The sequence below is a fragment of the Desmodus rotundus genome, chromosome 2 (genome assembly GCF_022682495.2).
Source record: "Desmodus rotundus isolate HL8 chromosome 2, HLdesRot8A.1, whole genome shotgun sequence".
In the NCBI taxonomy this organism is placed as follows: domain Eukaryota; kingdom Metazoa; phylum Chordata; class Mammalia; order Chiroptera; family Phyllostomidae; genus Desmodus; species Desmodus rotundus.
In genome coordinates, this window is record NC_071388.1 from 156,902,583 (window position 1) to 156,930,217 (window position 27,635).

Below are 27,635 nucleotides of genomic sequence, written 5' to 3' on the forward strand. Positions count from 1 at the left end.
CAGACAAAAAAAGCATTGAAATAATATTCTTTATTGAGTATGTATAATATCTCATTCTACAGGTATCTGCTTTGAAGGAAAATATTTTAGTGTAATTTACTTAGAAATCACTGGACCAAACAGCCCATGAATGTAACATGAAAAGTCTCATTTTATATTTTTAGTAGCATTTCACTTTATTACTCCTTTCTCTGTGTATCTGTAATTTAATAATAAAATCTTAGCAAAATACCTCACTAATAATTTTATATTTTTAATGTTTCATGCTAGATTGATATTAATATGACAGGCAATACCAAACATAAAGTAGCATTTACTATATATTCACTCAATAAATATTTTTAAAGAACATAAATCACTCTTCTGGGCACTTGGAAGAAACCAAAATTACAAAAGTGAGGTCCCTGCTTTCAAATGAGTTTTTACATAATACAAAAATCAGAAAACCACAAATACAAGAATGAATTCATAATGAATAAAGAATGCAAAATGGAAAAAAACATATAACAAATAATTGGGGATGATAACAGAAAACAATACAAAAAAGACAAAAATATAAATCTGAAACTATCTCAACCATTAGCGTAATGGAACTTTTACATTATTTTTGTATCAAAATTTCTTTAATCTTTTCTATAAAATAAATCTATTTTTAAAGACCCAGTTGTACAATGCTCTGGCTTCTCTAATCAAAATGTTTAATGTTAATATTAACATTAACTAGTAACCTAACACTGCTATTTAGTTTAACCATAAAGACCCCAGAAATGATTTTTTTTTAATGTATTTGTAACTGCAGTTTGGAGTGGGAAAATGTCCAAAGATTTTTTTAGATTCTCAGAGGACTTCAAGAATTTTTAAAAGTTAACATAATTTACAATTTTTATTGTCTGCTTTTACAAGCTACTTTCCTGTGGGCATGAAATACACAAAATATAAAATTTACCATTTTAAACATTTTTAAGTTTAAGTTAAGTGGTATTAAGTACATTCACATTGCTGTGCAACCATCACCACCATCCACCTGCAGAATATTTTCATCTTCTCAAACTAAAACTCCTTACTGATGAAATAGTGACCCTCCGTTTTCCTCCCCTCCCAACCGCAGGAACCAGACACTCTACCCTCTGTCTCAATGACTGACTGCTCTAGGTAACTCCTATTAAGCGGCATCATGCAGTATTTGCCCTTTTGTGTCTGGCTTATTTCACTGCGCGGATCACACATGTTGTAGCAGGTGTCAGAATTTCCCTTCGTGTTAAGGCTGAATAATATTCCATGGTATTTATGTGCCACATATTGATTGTCCATTCATCTGTTAATAGACAGGTCGTTTCCAAATCTTTTGGCAATCGTGACTAATACTGCTATGAACATAGGTATGTTATGGACTGACCTGTGTCCCCTAAAAATTGGTATGTTAAAGCCCCACCCAAAATGTAACTATAGTTGGAGATAGAGCCTTTAGGGAGGTAATTAAGGTTAGATGAGGCCATAAGGGAGACAGGTAACTTCTTAGTTTGCCAGGAAGGTAAAATCTCAAAACTTTCAACAATATTGTGTTATACTTCAAATACTTTATCTCTAATTCCCACAGCAACAATGCAAAATAGATACACTACTATACCTATTTTATAAATGAAGATAGTAAACGTCCCAAGAAGTTAAAGTCACATGACAAGGAAATGACCAAACTAAGCGTGTGTGGAAATATTCCAAAGCCCAGAATATTTCCACCACAACACAAAGCTTCTAAATAAATTTACCTTAAGTCCTGTATGGTTTCCAAGTTCCTATTTACAATATCAGCTATTTTCCCCATTAACGGACTAAAATGTAAGTGTTGATCTTCTAGGCAAGAGGAAAATTTTGACAGCACATGAATATCAAACCTATGAAGAAATACACAGAGATCATTAGTATTTACTTTCACTTAAAACATAAAAATGTTGTACAATAAAAATCAATAAAAATACTATTACTACTAACACAAGTACATTACTACTTTAGAATGAAATGTTCTAAAATGTTGATTATTTGTTATTATAAAGGTAACCCATGCTAACAGTTTTAAAAAGTTAGATACTAGTAGAAGATTTTAAAAAGGGAAAAATTACTCAAAATTATTTGAATTATTTACTTATTTTTTAAGGTGACAGAACAGTCCCAATTGAGATTGTATATTAAAAAACAAACATTACTACAACAATGCTACAAAAAACTTCAGAATTTTCTATAGGGAAAAATGACCTTACTTCTTCAACAAGTAAATGGCAAGGTGAAAGTGAGAAAAGGAGAACTGTTGATGTTAAAAGACTTCAAATTCACTAAAAGATAAACATTTGAAGTTCACAGGAGCATGATACATAATAGCAAAAACCTGCAAATAATCTCAATGTCCATTAGGAGCACAATGGATAAGTTGCACAGATTTATAGAATACCACACCACAAGAAATAACAAACTATTGAATCATACAACATCATGGATGACTCTTTAAAATATCCTGAGTGAACTAAACTAGGTATGAGTACATACTACAGGATTCCATTTCTATTTTTACAAAACTAACACATGAGAAGTCAAGACAGTGGTTACTCTTGGGGTGAGGGGACCTGACGGGAAGAGCGCATAAAAGGAAGTTTTGGTGTTCATTGGTCACCTGCTATTGCACAGAAGTGCTCAGTATGTGAAAATTCATCAAGCTGAACATTTATGATTGGTGGAATTTTATATGATATTCTTCAATCAAATGTTTAATTACAGAAAGGGAAAAACTTGAGACAAAGCCACCAAATGTAATGTGTGGACTTTCTTTGGATACTAATTTAAATATATCACCTATAAAGACCTTTATAGAACAATGAAAAAAATTTGAATACAAAACAGGTATTAGGTGATATTAAGGCATTATTATTCATTTTCTTAGTATTATAATGGTATTGTGATAATATATATATTTAAAAGAGTACTTATCTCTTAAAAATATATACTGAGCTTTTACAGATGAAATGATACAACAATTTACAATATACTGGCTTCCGGTCACCATGGTGACATAGGCAGACATGGTTCCCCTCTTTGCACCACACCAAAAGTACGACTAAAATACAGAACAATCATCACTCGGGAATGTCTGCAATAGAGTTAAATGGAAGTCTGACAACTACAGAATTGAAGAAACCACATCCATCAAGACTGGTAGGAGGGGCTCAGATGCAGAACAGGATGGCCCCCCACCCACACGGATAAAAATTCAGGAGGGATATCTGAGTGAGCAGTCCCAGAACAACACCAGGACCCCCACCCAGGGTTCCAGTGCCAGGAAGATAAGTCCCTACAACTTCTGGCTGTGAAAACCAGTAGGGATTGAGTCAGTGGTGGAATCTGCTAGAGCCCTAAGCAGTTCCTCTTGGAGAACCCACACACAGACTCACCTACTCAGACTCACTCCCTCTGAGCTCCAGCACTGGGGTGGCAGCTTGAAAGGCACTAGTGGCCAGTGGTATACAGGGAGAGACTGAAGTGTCTGGCATGAAGGTGAGCAGAAGACATTGTCCCATTGCTGAGCCCTCCCCCCATAGAGCCCATGGACTGGTGCCATATCTGAGACTCTATCACCCTGGCTAACACTGTGTGACCCACCTCATCCAACTTACATGACCAACCAAGCTGCTTTTCCATATGAATGGCTGGTCTTAGCTCCTAAATCCTATAAAAAAAGAAACAGCTGGCTTCAGTGAGCCCAGACTAGAGTCACAGTTTGGCTTCACCTGGGAATCTCCAAGCCCAGCACAAGTAGCAGTCATCTCGAATTGATTTACAGCTCAGGCAGGGTGCCCCAGGCAAAACACAGGTGAGGGGTCCCCTTGGCCTGCATTACCTTGGAAACCCCAGGGCCAACGCACCTAGTGGACAGCTACAGACCACAGTGGAGCACCACCACCCTGCCCCTGCACAGCTGATCCTTTAGAGAAGGCAGAGGTTGGTGGTCAGTGGTCACAGCCAGTCCTTTCAGCTGACTGGCCTGGGTAAATCCCTTCTATTGATCTGCCAACATCAACCAAGGCTCAACTACAAGAGGAGGGTGTACCCAGACCATACAAAGAGCACACTGCAAGTACCAAGCTTGTGTGATAGGGGAGGCTGTGCCGCTGGATCCTACAGGACATCTATTATATTAGGCCACAATACCAAGACATGGAGTCAAAGCAGCTCTACCTAATACATACAAACAAACACAGGGAGGCTGCCAAAACAAGGAGACAAAGAAACATAGCCCAAATGGAAGAACAGATTAAAACTCCAGAAAAAGAGCTAAACAAAATGGAGAGAAGCAGTCTATCAGATGCAGAGTTCAAAACACTGGTTATAAGGATGCTCAAGCAACTTAGTGAGAACCTCAGCAGCATAAAAAAGATCCAGTCAGAAATAAAGGATACACTAACTGAAATAAAGAACAATTTACTGGGAAACAACAGTAGAATGAATGAAGCCAAGAATCAAATCAATGATATGGAAAATAAGGAAGAAAAAACAACCACACAGAACAAGAAAAAAGAATCCAAAAAAATGAGAATAGTATAAACAGCCTCTGGGACAACTTGAAGATTTCCAACATTCATCTCATAGGGGTGCCACAAGGAGAAGAGAAAGAGCAAGAAATTGGAAATCTATCCGAAAAAAATAGTGAAAGAAAACTTCCCTAATTTGGTGAAGGAAATATACATGCAAGTCTAGGAAGTACAGAGTCCCAATTATGATGGACGCAAAGAGACCCACTCCAAGACACCTCATTCTTAAAAGGCCAAAGATTAAAGATAAAGAGAGACTCTTAAAAGTGAGAGAAAAATAGTTAGTTACAAGAAGGTTGCCAGATCGGAGGGTGGAAGGGGAGAATGGGTAAAGAGGGGATTAAGAAGTACAAATAGGTAGTTACAGAATAGCCATGGGGAGGTAAAGTACAGTAGAGGAAATAGGGTAGCCAAAGAACTTACACTCATGGCCCATGTCATGAACAATGGTGGGGGGATTGCCTGAAGGGGTACGGGATGCTGGGGGGAGGGGAGGCAAAGAGGAAAAAATCAGGACAACTATAATAGTATACTCAATAAAATTTAATTTAAAAATATATATATATACTGAAGGGAGATAGGGAATGGGAGGTGATATAGATAAAGCAAGACTGCTATATCTTGGTAATTGGATAAGCTGGATGATGGGTAGGCACATGGGAGTTCATTAAATTAATCTCTTTATTTTTATAAATATTTAAAATCTTCCATTTGAATTTCAAGTATATGTTATTATCCTTATTAAGATCCATCACATAGTGCAATCATAATAATCTATCCTATTTGAATCATTCCAAATTATATTTATGTAACACAAATTCATAAATTTAACAAAATCATCAATTAATAGCTATTATAGTAAAAAAAATTAACATCACAGGGCACAGAGACTATTAAAAAATCATAAATTAATGCTTATTCTTTGAGTCTTAGAAATTCTATATATGAAATACAAATTAAAGTTTTAAAATTTGTATAACTTTGTATTACAAAAAAATAAGCACTGGCTGGTGTGGCTCAGTGGATTGAGTGTTGGCCTGCAAACCAAAGGTGGACGTTTTGATTCCCCGTAAGGGCACATGCCTGGGTTGTGAGCCAGGTCCCCAGTGGAGGAGTGGGGGGAGCACATGAGAGGCAACTACACATTAATGGTTCTCTCCCTCTCTTTCTCCCTCCCTTCCCCTCTCTCTAAAAATAAATAAATAAATAATCATTTTTTTAAATCTTAAAAAAAAATACCCTGAACAGCCCTGTCGAGTGTGGCTCAGTTGGCTGGGTGTCCTCCAGCAGAGTGAGGGTTCCATTCTCAGTTGGGGAACATGCCTGGGTTGCGCGTTCAGCCCCCAGTCAGGGCACATGCAAGATGCAACAGATTGATGTTTCTCTCTCTCTATTTCTCCTTCCCTTCCCCTGTCTAAAAATAAATAAATAAAATATTTTTAAAAGTACCGTGAACAAATTTCACATTATTTAGATGATTATTAATTACAATTCACTGAAAAGAGCGGAGTTTATAGATTAGGAAATAAATCTGAATTGATACTATTCATAGCAATGCACCAGAAAGCTTCTAAATCATCTATGAGCTCTGTTCACTGCCTCTCCATAACGAAAGAGAGATAGACGGTTAACGTGTCTTCTTTCTAGTAAACCGCTATATTCTTTTTCTCTTTTTATGGGTCATGAACTTCTAGGTTTTAACTGACTGCCTATTACTCAGAGAATCTTTTCTGTCTGAAGCAGAACTCTTCCAAAAAAGAAGATAAAAAAATGCAAGTTCATGGCCTTGGCCAGGTGGCTCAGTGGTTGGACTGTCATCCAGTACACCAAAAGGTTGCAGGTTTGATCCCTGGTCAGGGCACATACATAGATTGCAGATTCGTGCTCGGAGGGGACACAATTGGTTGGAAGGCAACCAATCGATGTTTCTCTCCCTCTCTCTCTCTCCTCACCCCTTCTACTCTTTCTAAAATCAATAAACAAATCCTTGGATTAAAAAGAAATTTGGATTCCAGCCAAGATGGAGGCATAGGTAGAAACACTTTGCCTCCTCCCACAACCAAAAGAAGGATAAACACCAATTTAAAAACAAAAAACAACCAGAACTTCCAGAAAATCAAACTGCAAGGAAGTCCAACAGCCAAGGATTTAAAGAAACATTCATCCAGACTGGTAGGAGGGTCAGAGACAGGAAGCCAGGGCAGAAAGGACACCCAGCAAGGCAGTGGACAGGGTGGGCCAGGCGGCAGCTAACAGGCACGACTTCCCACATTCACGTGCAGATAACCAGGAGGAACAACCAATGGAGCAAGACAAACTGTGCAACCCAGTGTTCCAGTGTGGGGATATAAAGCCTCAAAACCTCTGGCTGTAAAATCCCGTGGGGGTTGTGTCAGTGGAAAAAACTCCCAGCCTCACAGGAGAGTGTGTTGGAGATACACATAAGTTCCTAGAAAGTACATAAACACACCCACCTGGGAATCAGCAACAAAAGGGCCCAATTTGTTTGTGGGAAGCAAGGGAAGTGATAGAAAATGGGAGGAGAGCCCAGCAAACAGCATTGTTCCCTCTGATCCCTCCCCCACATACAGTGCCACAACACAGCAAGGTACGTTGCCCCACCCTGGTCTATACCTAAGGCTCCACCCCTTAGAACATAACAGGTATGCTGAGACAAAGAAATACGGCCCAAATGAAAGAACAGATCAAAACTCCAGAAAAAAGAACTAAGTGAAGAGGAGGTAGATAACCTATCAGAGGCAGAGTTCAAAACACTGGTAATCAGGATGCTCACAGAACTGAGTTCGGTCACAAAATGAAGGAAGAAATGAAGGATATATAAAGTGAAATAAAGCAAAATATACAGGGAACCAACAGTGAAGGGAAGGAAACTGGGACTCAAATTAACAATTTGGAGCAAAAGGAACAAATAACCATTCAAGTGGAACAGAATTAAGAAACAAGAATTCAAAAAATGAGGAGAGGCTGAGGAACCTCTGGGACAACTTTAAACGTTCCAACATGTGAATCATAGGGGTACCAGAAGGAGAAGAGGAAGAGCAAGCAATTAAATCTTATCTGAACAAATAATGAAGGAAAACTTCCTCAGTCTGGTGAAGGAAACAGACTTCCAGGAAGTCCAGGAAGCTCAGAGAGTCCCAAAGAAATTGGACCCAAAGAGGAACACACTATGGCACATCATCAAGTTACCCAAGATTAACAATAAAGAGAGAATCTTAAAAGCAGCAAGAGGAAAGGAGACAGTTGCTGTCTCCTTTACAAAGGAGTTCCCATAAGGCTATCAGCTGATTTCTCAAAAGAAACCTTACAGGCAAAAAGGGGCTGGAAAGAAGTATTCCAAGTCATGAAAGGCAAGGACCTACATCCAAGATTACTCTATCCAGCAAAGCTATCATTTAGAATGGAAGGGCAGATAAAGTGCTTCCCAGATAAGGTCGAGTTAAGGGAGTTTAGCCCTTATTATATGAAATGTTAAAGGGACTTATCTAAGAAGAAGATCAAAAATATGAACAGTAAAATGACAACAAACTCACAACTATCAAGAACTGAACCTAAAAAACAAAAACTAAGCTAACAACTAGAACAGGAACAGAACCACAGAAATAGAGATCACAAGGAGGGTTATCAGTGGGGAGTGGGAGGGAATGGGGGAAAAAGGTTCAGGGAATAAGAAGCATAACTCGTAGGCACAACATAGACAGGGGAGGGTAAAAATAGTATAGGAAATGGAGAAGCCAAAGAACTTACATGTACAACCCATAGACATGAACTAAGGGGGCAAAATGCTAGAGGATGGGAGGGTGCTGGGCAGAGGGGGATAAAGGGGAGGAAAAAAATGGGACAACTGTAATAATATAATCAACAAAATATCTTTCAAAAAATAAAAATAAATATTTTTTAAAAAGCCAGTCCATGAATAGCTGACTCTATCTCATTTATACTTTGACTATAAATGTGAAAAAGCACATTATGTTCCCTACTCTTAATTTAAAGAGGAAACATTTGAAATACTGTTTTCTCTCTCTTAAGGAAAAACACACTCCCTATTCTTTTCCTACAAAATTTCACTATGCTAACCCTGAAAAAGATAGCCCTGATCTTAGAGGAAGAACCCAGGGTACTTGCCTTTCCAGTCTTCTCCATGCTTCAGTCACTAGTGCTTCAACTAATGGGTCATGGGCCTCAACAGCAAACCTCAATAAAAACAAGAGAAAATAATTTTCCATACATATGCATTTCTAAATGATTAAAAATACATGTAGTAAGAATTATACTGTAAAAGTGAATCCTACATTATTATACTACTACAGTCAGTCCTTATTTCTGGTCTGCTCCAAATTCAGCATTCTGTTTCTCGGTTCAATCTAATAAACATCTACACTTTATCTCACATCCCTCTTACCCTTTTATCTGCTCACTTCAATGCTCTCCACTGAACAATTAATGTTCGAAGATGCATTTCATATTAAAAGTACATGACATTACTTTGCTCTCATTATAAAAATATTTCTATTGGATAAAGTTTATAATATAAAGAAAAATTTAAACAGGGTAATAAAAATCAGTTATAACTCTGCTACACATAAATAGCTACTACCATCATTACTTTGAAACACTTCTCTCCAATTTTTTCCTACACACATATAAAATACTCACATTTCTTTTATATTTCTATATCCTGCCTTTTCCAGTAAGTTAACATTATATTATGGGCATTTGTACAAGTCATTATATATTCCTCAAAACATGATTTTGACTATATTATCCCATTAAGTGAATATAGTATCATTTGGTGAAACATTCATCTACTATTTGGATTTTAATTTTTCAATATTATAAATAACACTGAGATGAATATCCATGTATAAGAATCTTCATATATATCTCAGATTACTTAGGATAAATCTTATAAGCAAAATTATTGGGTCCAACGGTAGTTTTAAAGTTCATGATACACAGCATGGACGGACTTAGAGGTTATTATGCTAAGTGAATGAGTCAGTCTGAGAAAGACAAATACCATATGATTTATCTTATATGTGGAATCTAAAGAACTAAATAAATAAACAAACAACACAGAAACAGACTCATAGATACAGAAAACGGAGTGGTGGTTACCAGTGGGGAAGGGGGCTGGGGGCTGAGTGAAAGGGGCAAAGGGATTAAGAAGTACAAGTTTGTAGTTACTAAACAGTCACAAGAATGTAGACTAGAGCATAATGACTGTAGTCAACAATACTGTAATAACTGTGTATGATGCCAGGTGGGTACTGGAAAAATACCAGGGAAAACACTTCGTAAAGTATATGAGTCTGAAGCTGAAACAAAATAATATTGAATGTAAACTGTAATTGAAAAATAAAATTTAAATTAAAAAATAATACAGTTCATGATACCTATTGTACTACCAGCAGCATATAAGAGTTGCTGTTCCAGTATACTTTCAGTAACAATGGATATTTTACATATATAATTAAGCCACATGTACTATATATGTATAAAGTTTCTCTTTTTAACCAATTTCAACATCTTTATAATGTTAAGGCTGTATTATTTTGTCTCCTAAAAGTCAAAGAATTTCAGGTTGAGTTATAGAGCAAAATCAAACTACATCTTGTTTTGAAAACTTGAAAACACAGTTATATTCTTTCTTTTTAAGATTTTATTTATTTTTAGAGAGGAAGGGAAGCAGAGAGAGAGGGAGAGAAGCATCAATTGGTTGCCTCCTGTACTCGCCCTGAATGGGAACGAAACCCAAAATCCAGGCATGTGCCCTGACCAGGAATCAAACCACTGACCTTTTGCTTTGTGGGACAACTGAGCCACAATCATATTCTACTCTTGAAATCCTTTCCTTAATCAAAATATGATTTGAAGGAAACACAGAAATGCAGTTTTAGGCAAATTATTACCAAGCAGCATTTCCCCATCTATGCCTGACACACACCAATCAGTCCTGTGAAGTGTTCAACCAATGTTCTGTGATTAAGTAAGTTTGGAAAATGCCCCAACTTAGAGATTCATAATACACACTGGCATATTAATGGCTCTGAAGAGCCCTGCAATAAAGATTGTTTAATTTTGTCTGGGTCAGCATTTTCCAAACTAACATGACCACTGAGAAAACAAACCAGGTATTTTGCCTGTCATCATCACATGTTCTCTTCATGTACCTGAGAAAAAACACTGCAATCTCAGAAAAACCACCAAAAACAAAGGGAGAACCACTTCTTTTAGTCTAACATCAATCCCCAAAATAAGCCTTAAGTGCCTTTGCCTATGCTGACTCCCTAATAAAAACAATTGTATCTCTGTGCAATTTTAACTACTTAAATAGCCTTGCAGGTTGAATAGTCCTGTAAGAAAACTGCTATTTTTCCACCAATGAGACTAAAAAAAGACTAATTGTAACTTTTGCATGCTTTTTCCCCTTTATATAACTACTGAATCCTTTATTTAGGGAGTTCAATTCTTCTGAAGGCTGGATTCCCTTGCAAACAATGTAAACTTTCTTTTTTAAACTTCTCCCCAGCTTTAGTGAGGTATGATTATCAAATAAAAACTACATATTTAGCCCTGGTTGGTGTGGCTCAGTGGATTGAGTGCTGGCCTGAGAACCGAGAGGTTGCTGGTTCAATCCCCGGTCAGAGTGAGTGCCTGGGTTGTGGCCCAGGTCCCCAGTGGGGGACACTTGAGAAGCAACCACACACATTGATGTTTCTCGCCCTCTCTTTCTCCCTCCCTTCCCCTTTCAAACAATAAATAAAATCTTTAAAAAAACTATATATTTAGGTTGTACATGTTTTCATATACAAATATTATAAAATGATTACCAAAACCAAACAATATCTTCTAAGCATCTTAAAAATATTAGATTAGGGAAACTACTTATAAGGAAAAAGTATTGTTTTCAATTTTAAATAGATGTTTAATTTTAATTGATTTTTAGATAGAAGAAGCGAGAGAGAAACATCGATTTGTTGTTTCACTTATTTATGCATTCATTGATTGATTCTCATATGTGCCCTGACCAGGGATCAAACCCACAGCCTTGGCATATCAGGACAACACTAACCAACTGAGCTACCCAGCCAGGGCTTAAATAGATGTTTAGTAAATTAAAATATAAACTGTAATCATTTCTATAAAATCTAAAAATATATTACATTACTTACTGTCTTGTGATGTACAACACATTCACCAGATTATCATCATTCATAAATTCCATTTTCTTTACAGTTAAATTATAAAGAGTAAGAAACTGGGGATGGTCTCTGATACATTCAATACTTTTTAACGAGCTGGTCTTCTGCTTTTGAAACTGTGAAAGTATATTAAATGCACATCCCACTTGCTCTTCTGAAAGTATGGCTTTGTTTTTTTCAATAAGATCAAAAACTTGCTCTTCATCTCTACATTTATCCATCTGGCTAATTAATGATTCACAACTGAAGGGTCGAAAATGAAACACTCTCCAGGAGAATGGACAAACAGTTCTTAGACGAAGCATATTCGTAAACACTGAGTCTAGAAAAAAGATATCTTCATTTATATCACAAATTTTCTTGGGTGAATAAAACCATTTGCAACTAGTAGCCAGGTACAATATGCCGATATAAAAATAACTGGTTTTCCTTCATATTTTTTGCTTCCATTATGATGGCTCCAAATTCTATTCCAATATACAGTTTCTGTAAAAGAATTAGTTGAAGATGGTTATACTTACATTATTAATATTAAATTAATTCTAACATTCAAATGAAAGTAACAAGTTTTTCTTGGGTTGTTTTGTTTGGTTGCTGTTTTTGTTTTGCTTTTTTTTGCACTACCTAGAGACATTGTTCTTAGTGTGAATTAGATAGTAGGGCTTGATCCAAAACTAAATGTCCAGGAAATGAGGCTTCTTGCTGCATTCCATTTACAAATATCTGTTAGGAAATATAGTCAATAATACCATAAGAACTTTGTGCAGTGACAGATAGGTACTAAAGTCATTGCAGTGATCACTTCATAAGGTACATAAATGTCAAAACACTATGTTGTACACCTGAAACCAATATTGCATGTCAACTATAATTTAAAATAATTATTTTAAAAATGTTTTTTACATCTAACACTTACATAAAGTTTTCAAACTGGACCATAAGAGCAAAAGGAAGAAAAATCCCAAATTCAAAACATTTTTTTTTTAAGAGATAGGAAGGGGTATGTGGAGGGAGTCGGAGAGAGAGAGAGAGAGACAGACAGACAAGAGACAGAGAGCGAGCGAGCCCCAATGAAACATCATCAATGTGAGAGAGAAACACAGATTAGTAGCCTCCCCTCCTGCATGCCCCCACTGGGGATACAACCTCCGTACGTCTGTGCCCTGACCTGAAATCAAAGAGATCAAACCCTCCACCTTTTCTTGTGCATGCAAGACAACACTCCAACCAGTGACCCACCTGGCCACAGCAGAACTGTCTTTTTAAATAAAAGAGTAAAAGTGTTTTCAATAAATGAATAAATATATCACCTTTAAAGTTCCTACAAAGAACAGCCATTAATTCAGAACCACAATAAAAAATTTTTTTCAGAAGGATAAGTATATATGCTTTCAGGATTTCTTTTTCCTTTCTCCTGATGCCCCAAAGTAACTCAAACAATTTAGTCACTTTTGACCTTAGATAGGTTTTAACCAATAAACAAGATAATTAGAGGTCCAACAAGAAAATATGGGTCCTTTTCTCTGTGGCCTCTGCCGGGGCTAGAATGGTCCCACGGAGCTCCAGACTCTTGAGGGATGACTTGAAAGTAGGGCATCCTTGGCCATCTTGAAGAGAGGAAATTGGTGGCAGGTGGACAGTCTATGGGATTTGCAGGTGCCTTCACCTGAGTGAGCAACCTGCCTCCATCAGGACCTCAGATGTCTGACAGACGGCCCTGTGTGGCACCGAGATAATTAATGTATGTAGTCCTTTTGTCATGTAGGTTCTAACTAACTTGCTTCAGCTCTAATGGATGGTATGAAATAATAGAAAGAAATATATCGGCATAAAAAAACAGAAAATATGAAACAATCAAGTACTGTAACAACACATGGTGCAACAAAACATGAACCAAATATAATTATGAAAAATAACTTGTTAAAAAATATATTATAAATGTTTGCATTTCCAGTTGAGAAATAATGTTTTTAAAAGCTGGGATTAAAATCATGTCATCCAAATACTTCTGCAACATTTTACGAAGAACTTTAAAAATATATTATGCCATTAAATTTTCTGAACTAAACTTACAGGTAGATATTATCGTTTGCATTTTATGGATAAGAAAAGCTAGGTTCAAAAAGACTTAAAAACTACTCTAGTACTAGTAAAGCTGGAATAAATCATTAGTTATTTTGACTTTTTCAACTTGAACAGCCTCATTACAGCAACAAACCAACACTAAAAGTACCCTTAGACCCCTCTCTCTGTGTATGCCAAGGTCACAAGAAAAAAAGATGAGACAGTATTGACTACTGTGTGGCAGTTAGTACAGCAACCTGACCCAAGGCCGTCTGGGTCACACATGTAACACTGAAAATACTGCATAAAGCAAAATTATCTTCAAGATTCTCCAGTCTCTCCACAATTCAAAGTGGAAGCAACTCAATGGTTAGAATATCAAGATGTCAACTCCCCAGCTCTGCCCCATCTAAGTGACCTTGGGGAAGATATTTAACCAAAGGAGAAGCCTCAGGACTATACACGAGAGATAGGTACCATCTGTGAACAGGTATGCTGCAAGATAAACAGTGATACCCTTTGCAAATGACTGAAATCCCTCGCGCCCCGTACACAGCAGCACACAGCAGCGCCAACCGAGTTATTGTGGTCTCTCTGGTCTCTGCCAGGGAGGTCTCAGCCCCTGCCCTCGACCTTTGCGCTCCAAAAAATCCAACAGCTAAAAGGTCTCGGTTTCTCAGTCAACCCCTGCATCCAGGGCCTGAAAAAGTGCTGGGTGGGAAAAGAAAATCTACCGCAGGTACCCGGCCCTGACTTGCCAGCAAGTTCTTCCCTCGATGCCCTACAACTTTCCAAGGCAATCCCAGAGAAAAATGGTAACGATAGCTCACAAGTCAAGGCTATTCCTGACCCCCGACAAAAGAAACAACAGGCTCAGTTGTGTTGCTCACCCCTTACTCGTATCACACTTCTTAGCTTTTACCGGAGAGATACCACCTTCCCTGTGGCGCTGATCCTCAGCAAACCATAAAAAATGCCGAGCTAGGGCAACGTGCACAGCAAACTCACGTACTAAAAGCCCCAGAGGACGTCGTGACGAGTTAGAGTAATAAACGCATCGGGAGGAATTCTGGGCATTGTAGTTCCTCATTGAGAAAGCCACTGGGGCAGGGCGTCTTAAAATTGTTGAAGTTACAGGTCCTTTAAGTCAGTATTTCTCTACTGAGGTTTTGCCTCAGTCGTGGAAGACTGGCGTTTCTATAATATACAATAAAAATTAATATTAAAAAGTGAAATTTCAAAACGTGAACACAGAAAAGACACGATTTTCTATTTTCTACCTACCATTTATGCTACTTATTCTCCATACCTTTTCCCCCTCCTTCCCCCTTCCACTCCCCTGTTGATTACCCTCCATGTGATCTCCATTTCTGTGGTTCTGTTCCTGTTCTAGTTGTTTGCTGAGTTTGTTTTTGTTTTTGTTTTAGGTATGGTTGTTAATAACTGTGAGTTTGTTGTCATTTTACTGTTCATAGTTGTGATCTTCTTTTTCTTAGATAAATCCCTTTAACATTTCATATAAGGGCTTGGTGATGATGAACTCCTTTAACTTGACTTTGTCTGGGAAGCACTTTATCTGCCCTTCCATTCTAAATGAAAGCTTTGCTGGATAGTGTAATCTTGGATGTAGGTCCTTGCCTTTCATGACTTGGAATACTTCTTGCCAGCCCCTTCTTGCCTGCAAGGTCTCTTTTGAGAAATCAGCTGACAGTTTTATGGGAACTCCTTTGTAGGCAACTGTCTCCTTTTCTCTTGCTGCTTTTAAGATTCTCTCCTTATCTTTAGTCTTGGCTAATGTAATTATGATGTGCCTTGGTGTGTTCCTCCTTGGGTTCAACTTCTTTGGGACTCTCTGAGCTTCCTGGACTTCCTGGAAGTCTATTTCCTTTGCCAGATTGAGGAAGTTCTCCTTGATTATTTGTTCAAATAAGATTTCAGTTTTTTGCTCTATCTCTTCTCCTTCTGGTACCCCTATGATTTGGATGTTGGAACATTTCAAGATGTCCTGGCGGTTCCTAAGCCTCTCCTCATTTTTTTGAATTCTTGTTTCTTCATTCTGTTCTGGTTGGATGTTTCTTTCTTCCTTCTGGTCCACACTGTTGATTTGAGTCCCAGTTTCCTTCACATCACTATTGGTTCCCTGTACATTTTCCTTTATTTCGCTTAGCATAGCCTTCATTTTTTCATCTAATTTGCAACCATATTCAATCAATTCTGTGAGCATCCTGATTACCAGAGTTTTGAACTGTGCGTCTGATAGGTTGGCTATCTCTTCATTGCTTAGTTGTATTTTTTCTGGAGCTTTGATCTGTTCTTTCATTTGGGCCTTTTTTTCTTTTCTCTCAGTGTACCTGTTACATAGTAAGGGGTGGAGCCTTAGGTGTTCACCAGGGCGGGGCAACCCATGTTGCTGTGTTGTGATGCTGTGTGTGGGAGACGGTCCGAGGGGAAACAATGGCACTTGCTCTGCGCACTGCCAGATTTCAGTCACTTCCCCCACTACCCACAAACAAATTGGGCCCTTCTGGTGCTGATTCCCAGGTGGGTGGGTTTGTGTACGTTCTGGAACCCTGTGGGTCTCTCCAACGAACTCTCCTCTGAGGCTGGGAGTCTCTCCCGCTGCCACCTGAACCCCCACGGGTGTTTTCAATCAGTGGTTTGAGGCTTTATTTCCCGGAGCTGGAACCCTGGGTTGTGTGGTCTCTCTCACTCCCCAGTTGTTCCTCTCGGTTTATCTGCACTTGAATGTGGGACAGCCCAGGCCACAATCCACTGCCTCACTGGGTTCTCCAGCCGCTGCCTTGCCTGGAGTCTTCTCCGCCCAGCTGCCTGTCTCCACCCCTCCTACTAGTCTGGATGAATGTTTCTGCTTTATTTCTTAGTTGTTGGACTTCCATACAGTTCAATTTTCTGTCAGTTCTGGTTGCTTTTTGTTTTTAAATTTGTTGTTCTTCTTTTGGTTGTGCAAGGAGGCACAGTGTGCCTACCTACGCCTCCATCTTGGCCGGAAGTCCTGTTTGTATATGTTTTAAAACACCTATGCAGGGGATGGTTTCAGTAATCTTTCCAGTTGTGAAAATAGAGGCTCTGAAAAACAACAGTTAATTATGCATGGCAGATTCAAGGAAAGAAAGATAGCTATCTCTGGTAAAGAAGGCCTGAAAGGGGCCTTTTCGTCCTTTCAGTAACCACAACTTAGGTATATGCTCTGATCAAGTATTGAACCCTCAACCTTTTGGTGTATAGGACGATGCTCCAACCAACTGAGCCACCTGGCAAGGGCAGAGGTTACCTCACATCTTAATAATCTAAGTCTCTGCCAGATCCAATTATAAAATGCCAGAGAAGTCTTTGATTAGCTTTGCAGTGACAGCCACAAAATTTGTGCTCCCACTTACATAGTAAGGGTTGTCATTGAGAAATAACTGTTCTGCTAAGAATTACATTTTCGAGCTGTCCCCTTGCATCTAAGTAAGGATATGCGAATACTTATCATCAGTGGAAAGCATGTGAAATGATGTGTATTACATTCAAGCCAAGATGTTTATGAAGTGCTATGCTTTTTCTGTGTCCTCTCATCCTGTTTTTATCAGCTGGATCCAGAGGGTTTTACAGCCTGAGGGGATTATGGAAGAAGCCTGGTTCCCTGAATCTCTGTGTACAGAAAAGTCCACCAATGTCCAGGGTTAAGCACAGTTGAATGTGATATAATTGAGAAATCACATTTCTCTTTTTTTCCAGTCCCTGGCAACCACTGTTCTACTTTCTGTTTCTATGAATGGCTGCTTTAGGTATCTCATATACGTGGAATCATACAATATTTGTTCTTTTGTGTCTATCTTATTTCACTTAGCGTAGTGTTTCAAGTTTCATCCATGTTGTAGCAAGGGTCAGAATATAATCCTATTGTATGTATATATGACAGTTTCTTTATCCATTCACCTACTGATGGACACTTAGGTTGCTTCTGCCTTTGACTATTGTAAATATGCTGCTATGAACATTTATGGACAAAAAGGGGCCACATACTGAACCTGAGGAGCTCAGGGAGGCCTACATGGTGGCCTTATTAACTCAGAGACCTAAAGTAACCCACAAAGGCTGGTCTGAAATGAAAACTTATTAACTAGAAGCAATTTATGGCAGATAGTCATGTCCTAGGCTAGAATCTTCCTTGACAAAAGTCAATCTTCCCTTTATTAAGGCTACTGTCCACTGTTTTTTTGCATCTGTGATAACATACCTTAGGAATGTCAAAATGATTTCCTTTTTCCAGACCCCTCAAAGCATAGATACTTCACCAGAGAACCAAAGGGAAGGACACAACTCCCCTGATTGCTATTATTTAGTGGTTGACTGTTAACTATCCTGCACTCACCTATCTAAAAGAGATGTGTGTTTATCATTTTACTTTTTATCCAATCCCAGAAGTTCCCCACTTCCTGCCCCTCCTTTGCTTTCCCCCGACTCTCTAATCTATCACCAATGAATTTCATGTAACCCCTTTATGTCTTTTTCTTTTATTCTAATGTATAAAATAAGTGAAAAACTGCTATTCTCTGGAGCATTTTCTCAATCTGTTCAGGTTTTGCTTCCTGGTAGTTGACATCAGTTTGGTTCAAATAATCTCATATAAAATTCTTACAAGCTTGGGCATTTCTAACATTGACACATTGCTGTACAAATATCTATTCAGTTTCCTGCTTTTGATGTATTTGAGTATATCCCCAGATCTACAATTGCTATATTACATGATAATTCTGTGTTTAAATTTTTGAGGAACCACCATACTACTTGCCACAGTAGCTGTACCATTTTTCATCTCTACCAGCCATACACAAGGATTCCAATTTCTCCACATCCTTGCCAACATTTGTTATTTTCTGATTTTTTGGTAATAACCATCTTATTGGTGTAAAATAGGATCTCATTATAATTTTCATTTGAATTTATTTTTTTTAAGATTTTATTTATTTTTACAGAGAGGGGGAGAAAGAGAGGGAGAGAAACATCAATGTATGGTTGCCTCTTGTGCACCCCTTACTGGGGACCTGGCCTGCAACCCAGGCATATGCCCTGACTGAGAATTGAAGGGGAAACCTTCTGGTTTGCAGGCTGGTGCTCAATCCACTGAGCCACACCAGCCAGGGCAATTTTTTTAATGCTTATTGATGTTGAGTATTTTTGCATGTTTTTCTGGCCTTGGAGAAATGTCTGTTCAAGTTCTTTGCCCATTAAAAAAATATTTTGGTCATTTGAGTTGTAGTAGTTCTTTATATATTCTGGATATTAATCCCTTATCAGATAAATTACTTGCAAGTATTTTCTCCTTAGCCTTCTATATCAAGTTGATTAAAATACGCAAAATAGAATTTTCCTTGCTTCCTCCCTGCATCCAATGTAGAGAAAAGCCCCTCTTAAACCTCCTCCAAATCACTTAAGGCTAAATCCTAAAATAAATTACTTTTAACACCTTAACTTAAAACCCTCTATGGTGTGTTCTGCTTCATTGCAAGTCAGTAAATCCAAAATTTGTTTAACTATAGGGGTATTCTTGGTAGTTTTTCAAAAAATTTTTCTTAAATATTGGGAGACTTCCAGGCAAGATGGTGGTGTAGATAAACATGGCTTGCCTCCTTGCACAACCACATCAAAATTACAACTCAACTATAGAACAATCGTCATTCAGAACCATCAGAAATTGAGCTGAATGGAGGTCCTACAACTACAAATTAAAGAAGAAACTACATCAAGACTGGTAAAAGGGGCGGAAGTGTGCAAAGGGCTGGTCCCACACCCATGTGTGGTGGATAAAAATCAGGAGGGGTATCTCAGGAGCAAAGGGTCCAGCCCCATACCGGGAACCCCAGCCTAGGATTCCAGTACTGGGAAGATAAGTCTCCATAACTTCTGGCTGTAGAAACCAGCAAGGATTGAAGCTGTGGAAGACAGAAACTGCAAGAGTCCCAGGCAGTTCCTCTTAATGTGCCCATGCACAGACTTGCTCAGACTTACTCCTTTTGAGCTCCAGCACCAGGGCAGCAGATTGAAAGACACCAGAGACGCGTGGGGAGGAACTAAACTGTGTGGAAGCAGGGTGAGAGCTGTAGGGCAGCTATTCCCCAGACATAAAGCCTGGCAGAGGCCATTGTTCCTTTTCTGAGCCTTCCTCCTCCATAGTCAGTAGGTGGGTACCATATCTGAGACTCCATCATCCTGCCTCACACTGTCTGCCCCACTCTGGTGATTCCCTGAGGTCCTGCCCCACCCAACTTTCAGGGTGTTTGAAGGGGCTTTTCCATAGCAATGGCTTGTCTTGGCTCATGCTTCAGATTCTCCTATACGCTCGCAAAAAAGCAGAATCTGGCTACAGTGAGCCCTGTACTTCTCATTAAGTCGTCCCAGGCTCTGCACTAGCAACATCTGGTCTTGGTTCACAGCTTGGCCTCGCCTGGGCATCTCCTAGCCCAGCAAAAGTAGCAGCCATGTGCAGATAGCTTTGTAGCTAATGCTTTGTGACCCAGGAGAGAATACAAGCAGTTGCTGACCTTGAATGTGCCAACAGTAATCAAGGCTCAACTGTAAGAGGAAGGTGTACACAGCCCACACAATGAGTGCGCCTTGCGTGCCCAGATTGGGAAATAGCGGGGGCTGTGCCACTGGACCCTACAGGACACCTACTATATTAGGCCACTCTACCAACCCTGGAAGACATAGTAACTGTACCTAATACATAAAAACAAACACAAAGAAGCAGCCAAAATGAGCAAAGAAACATGGCTCAAATAGAAGAACAAAACAAAATGGAGATAAGCAATCTATCAGATGCAGTATTCAAAACATTATAAGGATGCTAAAGGAACTTAGTGAGGACCTCAACAGCATAAAAAAGACCCAGTCAGAAATGAAAATACCTTAATTGAAATAAAAACTGATTTACAAGGAATCAACAGTAGAGTGGATGAAACCGAGAATCAAATCAGTGATTTGGAACGTAAGGAAGCAAAACAAAACAAAACAATCAGAACAACAAGAAGAAAAAAAGAGTGAAAAAAAGTGAGGGTAGTGTAAGGAGCCTCTGGGACAACTTCGAGCATACCAACATTTGCATTATAGGGGTGCCAAAGGAGAAGAGAAAGAGCAAGAAATTGGAAACCTATTGGAAAAAATAATGAAAGAAAACTTCCCTAACTTGATGAAGAAATAGACAAACAAATCCAGGAAGCTCATAGAGTCCCAAACAAGATGAATCAAAAGAGGCCCACTCCAAGACACATTGTAATTAAAATGCCAAAGATTAAATACAAAGAGAGATCTTAAAAGCAGCAAGAGAAAAGCAGTTAATTACTTACAAGGGAGCCCCCATAAGACTGTCAGATGATTTCTCAAAAGAAACTTTGAAGGCTAGAAGGGATTGGCAAGAAATATTCAAAGTCATGAAAAGCAAGGACCTACAACCAAGAATACTCTACCCAGCAAAGCTATTGTATCATTTAGAATCATTGAAGGACAGATTAAAAACTTCCCAGAGAAGAAAAAGCTAGAGGAATTCATCATCACCCCAACAGTATTATATGAAATGTTAAAGGGTCTTCTTTAAGAAGAAGATTAAAAATATGACCAATAAAATGGCAATAAATACATATCTATCAACAATTGAATCTAAAAAGCAAAATAAACAAACAGCAGAACAGAAATGGAATCATAGATACAGAGAATGTTTTGATGGTTGCCAGATTGGGGGGGTATTAGGGGGATAGGTGAAAAAAGTGAAGGGATTAAGAAGTACAAATTGATAGTACAGAATAGTCTTGGGGATACAAAGTACAGCATAGAAAATAGAGTAGCCAAGGAACATATATGCATGACCCATGGACATGGACAATGATGTGGGGATTGTCTGAGGGACTGCCTGAGAGGGGGCTGGGCAGAGAGGAACAAAAGAGGATAATTTGCGACAGCTGTACTAGCCTAAATAATAAAATAAAATAAAATAAAAAACGTCTGGCCAAGATGGAGGCGTAGGTAGACACACTGTGCCTCCTTGCACAACCAAAAGAGGGACAACAACAGTTAAAAAACAAAAAATAACCAGAGCTGACAGAAAACTGAACTGTATGGAAATCTGACAACCAAGCAGATAAAGAAGACACATTCATCCAGACCGGTAGGAGGGGTGGAGATAGGCAGCTGGGCGGAGAGCACTTGCGGCAGGGCGGTGGCTGGCGGACCCAGTGAGGTGGCGAGTTATGGAACTGGGCAGGCCAGGCTGCAGCTAGCAGACCCTGAGATAGACCGCCCAACCTAGGGTTCCATCTCTGGGAAACAGAGCCTCAAACCTCTGACTGAAAACACCCGTGGGGGTTCAGGTGGCAGCGGGAGAGACTCCCAGCCTCAGAGGAGAGTTCGTTGGAGAGACCCACAGGGTTCCAGAACGTACACAAACCCACCCACCTGGGAATCAGCACCAGAAGGGCCCAATTTGTTTGTGGGTAGTGGGGGAAGTGACTGAAATCTGGCAGTGCGCAGAGCAAGTGCCATTGTTTCCCCTCGGACCGTCTCCCACACACAGCATCACAACACAGCAACATGGGTTGCCCCGCCCTGGTGAACACCTAAGGCTCCACCCCTTACTATGTAACAGGTACACTGAGAGAAAAGAAAAAAAGGCCCAAATGAAAGAACAGATCAAAGCTCCAGAAAAAATACAACTAAGCAATGAAGAGATAGCCAACCTATCAGACGCACAGTTCAAAACTCTGGTAATCAGGATGCTCACAGAATTGATTGAATATGGTTGCAAATTAGATGAAAAAATGAAGGCTATGCTAAGCGAAATAAAGGAAAATGTACAGGGAACCAATAGTGATGTGAAGGAAACTGGGACTCAAATCAACAGTGTGGACCAGAAGGAAGAAAGAAACATCCAACCAGAACAGAATGAAGAAACAAGAATTCAAAAAAATGAGGAGAGGCTTAGGAACCGCCAGGACATCTTGAAATGTTCCAACATCCAAATCATAGGGGTACCAGAAGGAGAAGAGATAGAGCAAAAAACTGAAATCTTATTTGAACAAATAATCAAGGAGAACTTCCTCAATCTGGCAAAGGAAATAGACTTCCAGGAAGTCCAGGAAGCTCAGAGAGTCCCAAAGAAGTTGAACCCAAGGAGGAACACACCAAGGCACATCATAATTACATTAGCCAAGACTAAAGATAAGGAGAGAATCTTAAAAGCAGCAAGAGAAAAGGAGACAGTTGCCTACAAAGGAGTTCCCATAAAACTGTCAGCTGATTTCTCAAAAGAGACCTTGCAGGCAAGAAGGGGCTGGCAAGAAGTATTCCAAGTCATGAAAGGCAAGGACCTACATCCAAGATTACACTATCCAGCAAAGCTTTCATTTAGAATGGAAGGGCAGATAAAGTGCTTCCCAGACAAAGTCAAGTTAAAGGAGTTCATCATCACCAAGCCCTTATATGAAATGTTAAAGGGATTTATCTAAGAAAAAGAAGATCACAACTATGAACAGTAAAATGACAACAAACTCACAGTTATTAACAACCATACCTAAAACAAAAACAAAAACAAACTCAGCAAACAACTAGAACAGGAACAGAACCACAGAAATGGAGATCACATGGAGGGTAATCAACAGGGGAGTGGAAGGGGGAAGGAGGGGAAAAAGGTATGGAGAATAAGTAGCATAAATGGTAAGTAGAAAATAGACAGGAGGAGGTTAAGAATAGTATAGGAAATGTAGAAGCCAAAGAACTTATGTGTATGACCCATGGACATAAAGGGGGGGAATGTGGGTGGGAGCAGTGTGCCGGGTGGAAGGGAATGAAGGGGGCAAAATGGGACAACTGTAATAATCAATATAATATATTTTAAGAAAAAAAGAAAAGAGAAATAAATAAATAAAATGTATACGAATAGGACATACCAGATTGGAGTGCCCCTACCCTGAACCCAAGATAACACTGGAACCAACTGAAGCCTACACAATCATCCAGAAACAACCAGATTTACAACTAATTGCCCTGACTACCCAGTTGCAACTCCCTTCTCTTTTATCACCCAATAAAAACTCAGAGCCCCAACCTTTAATTGCTGGTATATCTCTTCACCCCGAGTCCATTTCCTGTCTTGGAAAGTGAATAAAAATTTTCCTCTCTGCATTTTTTTCCTCTTTGTGAGTTCGTTCACAGCTCACAGCACCAGCCACCCTAACAGCTTGGATCCCTGGTCAAAGCACGTACTGAAGGCAAATGACTGATGTTTCTCTCTTACCTTGATATCTCTCTCTGTCTCTCTCTCTCCCTCTCTCCCTCTCACTCTCTTTCTATCTCTCTCATCTGCGTGAGTGTATGCATGACACAGCAGCTGATTTCTCCTAGAGTGAGTGATTCAAGAGACACAGCAAGGAGGAAATCAAAATGCACTTTATAACCTAGTCTCCAAAATCACATTCTGTTAGTCTACCTTATTCTATTCATTAGAAGAAAGTCACATTAAATAATTTATGGACATATTTTAAAGCAACCACACTGTGTTAACAGTTTTGTTTCATAGAGCATACATTCCCAATTACCCAAGCTAGTTTATACTTGCTTTCTCTTATTTGCAAATGAGAGGTCTTACTAATGCTGGAATCAAGAGGCATATGTAATAATAGTATTGTGCATACTATTTCACAAAACACTTTGGCAGTATGTACCAAAGCTGATCCTCTCCATACACTAAGATCTAGCAGTTCCATTCCTAGGTATATTTCCAATACATAAACAAAATATATGTGTTCCAATATAGTAGATAAATGAATGTTCCCAGCAGCTTTTTTCATAACAGCTAAAGTTAAAAACAAACATATCCAACTAAAAACACAGAAAAACATCCAACTAAAATAGAATAGATAAATTGTGTAATACTCAATGTGATGGTTAATTTCTTTTTTTATTCCTCACCCAAGGACATGCCCACCAACCCGAGATATGTTTATTGAGAAAGGGAGAGAGAAACATTGATCAGCTGCCTCTCACATGTGTGCCCACTACCCAGGCATGTGCCCTGACTGGTAATCAAATCTGTGACCCTTTGGTTTACCGGACAATGCTCCAACCAACTGAGCCACACTGGACAGGGTGTGATGGTTAATTTTATATGTCAACTTGACTGGGTCAAGGGCTACCCAGATTAAACATTATTTTTAGGTGTCTCTGTCAGGGTGTTATAAATGAGATTAGTATTTGAATTGCTGGATTTAGTAAAAGTAGATTGCCCTCCTAATGTGGGTGGGCATCATCCAATCCATGGAGCACAGAAATAGAACAAAAATGCACATGAAGAAGGAATTCACACCTTTTGCTTTCTACCTGCCTGAATGAGCGGGGACATTGGTCCTCTCCTTAAGGACTGGGATTTTCACTCTCAGCTCCCCTGGATCTCTAATTTAAACTGTAATTACACCAACAGATTTCCAGGGTCTCCAGACTGCAGATAGCAGATTGTGAGTCTTGTCAGCCTTTACAATCACATGAGCCAATTCCTTATAATAAATAGCTTCCTATATATATCCTATCGGTTCTGTTTCTCTAGAGAAACCTAATATACCCACATAATGAAGTACTATTTAGAAATTAGAACAAACTATTGTTGCATGCAGCAATATTGATAATCTCACGAACACAAGACTGAGCAAAAAGCCAGCCTCAAATGACTACATATGCATAATTCCACTTATATAATGTTCAAAAATAGACAAAACTAGTATCTGCTGATGTCCTCCATTTAGATATCTATCTAAATACAGGTTATCTTTGGGGCATAATGAGGTGATAGAATTGCTGAGGAGAGGCATGAGGTAGGCTTCTGGGATACTGATACTGCTCTATGTCTTAATCTAGTAGAGGTTACACCTGTATACTCACTTTGTAAAATGTATTGAGCTAAACTTATGGTTTGTGAATAGATGTTAAACTTTGATTTACCCTACCTTTAAAAAAAGACATGCAAAATTAGTCAAGGAACTAACTGAAGTCTCCATTAAAAACTTCTATTTTGATGATTGTAAAACTACTTTTTGTCTTTAAATCTGATATTAAGTGACCTTAAGTATTACTTCCTCTAAGGGTGCTAGAGGCTAAGCATATTTCAAAATACTAGAAACATCACAGCAAATTTTGTGTCTGCCCACAGTGTAGAATGGTCATGCAAACTAATTAAGCAACAACTACCTTTTATGGGATATATGGCCCAAACTGTTAATTTTCCACCAAAACACCTTTTCCTCTTCTTTCTGGAGACATGCCAATATTACATTTCCCAGCACCTTGTAACTAACTTTGGTGTGTTCTCATTGATGGCATTAGCCAAAGTGGCATGTACTACTTCCTGGTTTAGGTCTTAAGATATTACTTCTTCTATAAACAAAAGACATCCAACTTGAAAGGGTGGAAGTAAAACTGTCATTGTTTGCAGATGACATGATAGTATACATAGAAAACCCTACAGATTCCACCAAAAAATGACTTGACCTAGTAAGTAAATTTGGCAAAGCAGCAGGATACAAAGTCAATGGAAATCAAAGGCATTTTCGTACACCAACAACAGAATATCAGAAACAGAAATCAGGAAAAAAAAATCCCATTTGCTATAGCAACAAGAAAAATAAAGTTCCTAGGAATAAACCTAACCAAGGAGGTAAAAGAGATGTACTCAGAAAACTACACAACACTGAAGAAAGAAATTAAGGAAGACATAAATAAATGGAAGCATATACCTTGTTCATGGATATGAAGAATTATCATCAAAATGTCCATACTACCCAAAGCAATTTATAGATTCAACGCAATCCCTCTTAAAATACCAATGGTATATTTCACAGACACAGAACAAACATTTCAAAAATTTATATGGAACCATAACCAACCCTGAATAGCCACAGCAATTCTGTGAAAAAAGAACAAAGTAGGAAGGAATCACAATACCTGATATAAAACTATACTACAAGTACAATGTAATCAAAACAGTCTGGTACTGGCATAAAAACAGACATATAGATCAATGGAACAGGATAGACAGCCCAGAAATAAACTCAAGTCTCTATGGTCAATTAATATTTAAAAAAGGGGGAAGAAGCATAAAATGGAGTAAAAATAGCCCCTTCAACAAATGGTGTTGAGAGATGTGGACAGCTACATGCAAAAAAATGAAACTTGACCACCAACTTATACCATGCACAAAAATAAACGCACAATGAATAAAAGACTTAAAAATAAGTCACTACAACATAAAGTCCTAGAAGAGAACATAGGTAGGAAAGTCTCAGATATTCCATACAGCAATATTTTCACCAAAATACCCCCTAGAGCAAGGGACATAAAGGAAAGAATAAACAAATGGGACTTCATCAAAATAAAAAGCTTCAGCATGGCTAAAGAAAATATCAGAAAAATGAAAAGGGAACCAACTTATGGGAAAATATAATTGCCAATGATATTTCGGACAAGGGTTTGATCTCCAAAATATATAGAGAAATCACACGACTCCACTCCAGGAAGACAAACAACCCAATGAAAAAATGGGCAAAGGACCTGAATTGACACTTGTCCAAGGAGGACATACAGAGGGCCCAGAGACATATGAAAAGATGCTTGGCATCACTAGCCATCAGAGAGATGCAAATTAAAACCACAAAGAGATACCACTTCACACTAGTCAGAATGGCCATCATAACCATATCAACAAACAACAAGTGCTGGTGGGGTTGTG

At 38.7% G+C, this 27,635-nt stretch overlaps 1 protein-coding gene across 8 annotated transcripts in view; it reads right to left on the reverse strand.

The window, feature by feature from the left end:
- The window catches only part of FASTKD1 (FAST kinase domains 1), a 56,831-nt gene that overhangs the window by 21,569 nt on the left and 7,627 nt on the right, over nt 1-27,635 (reverse strand). For 3 of the 8 annotated variants that reach the window (XM_071220668.1, XM_024579904.3, XM_071220669.1), the window contains exons 1-4: nt 14,755-14,884; nt 11,771-12,286; nt 8,721-8,789; nt 1,767-1,892 (exon numbers count right to left, since the gene is read on the reverse strand). In XM_071220668.1, coding sequence (XP_071076769.1) covers nt 1,767-1,892; nt 8,721-8,789; nt 11,771-12,105 — 530 coding nt within the window. In that variant the 5' untranslated portion in view covers nt 12,106-12,286; nt 14,755-14,884. Of the gene's footprint in view, nt 1-1,766; nt 1,893-5,813; nt 5,985-8,720; nt 8,790-11,770; nt 12,287-13,110; nt 13,518-14,754; nt 15,062-27,635 lie in introns of those variants that run through there. The other 5 variants (XM_045187385.2, XM_071220666.1, XM_045187384.2 and 2 more) reach the window with 5 other exon arrangements.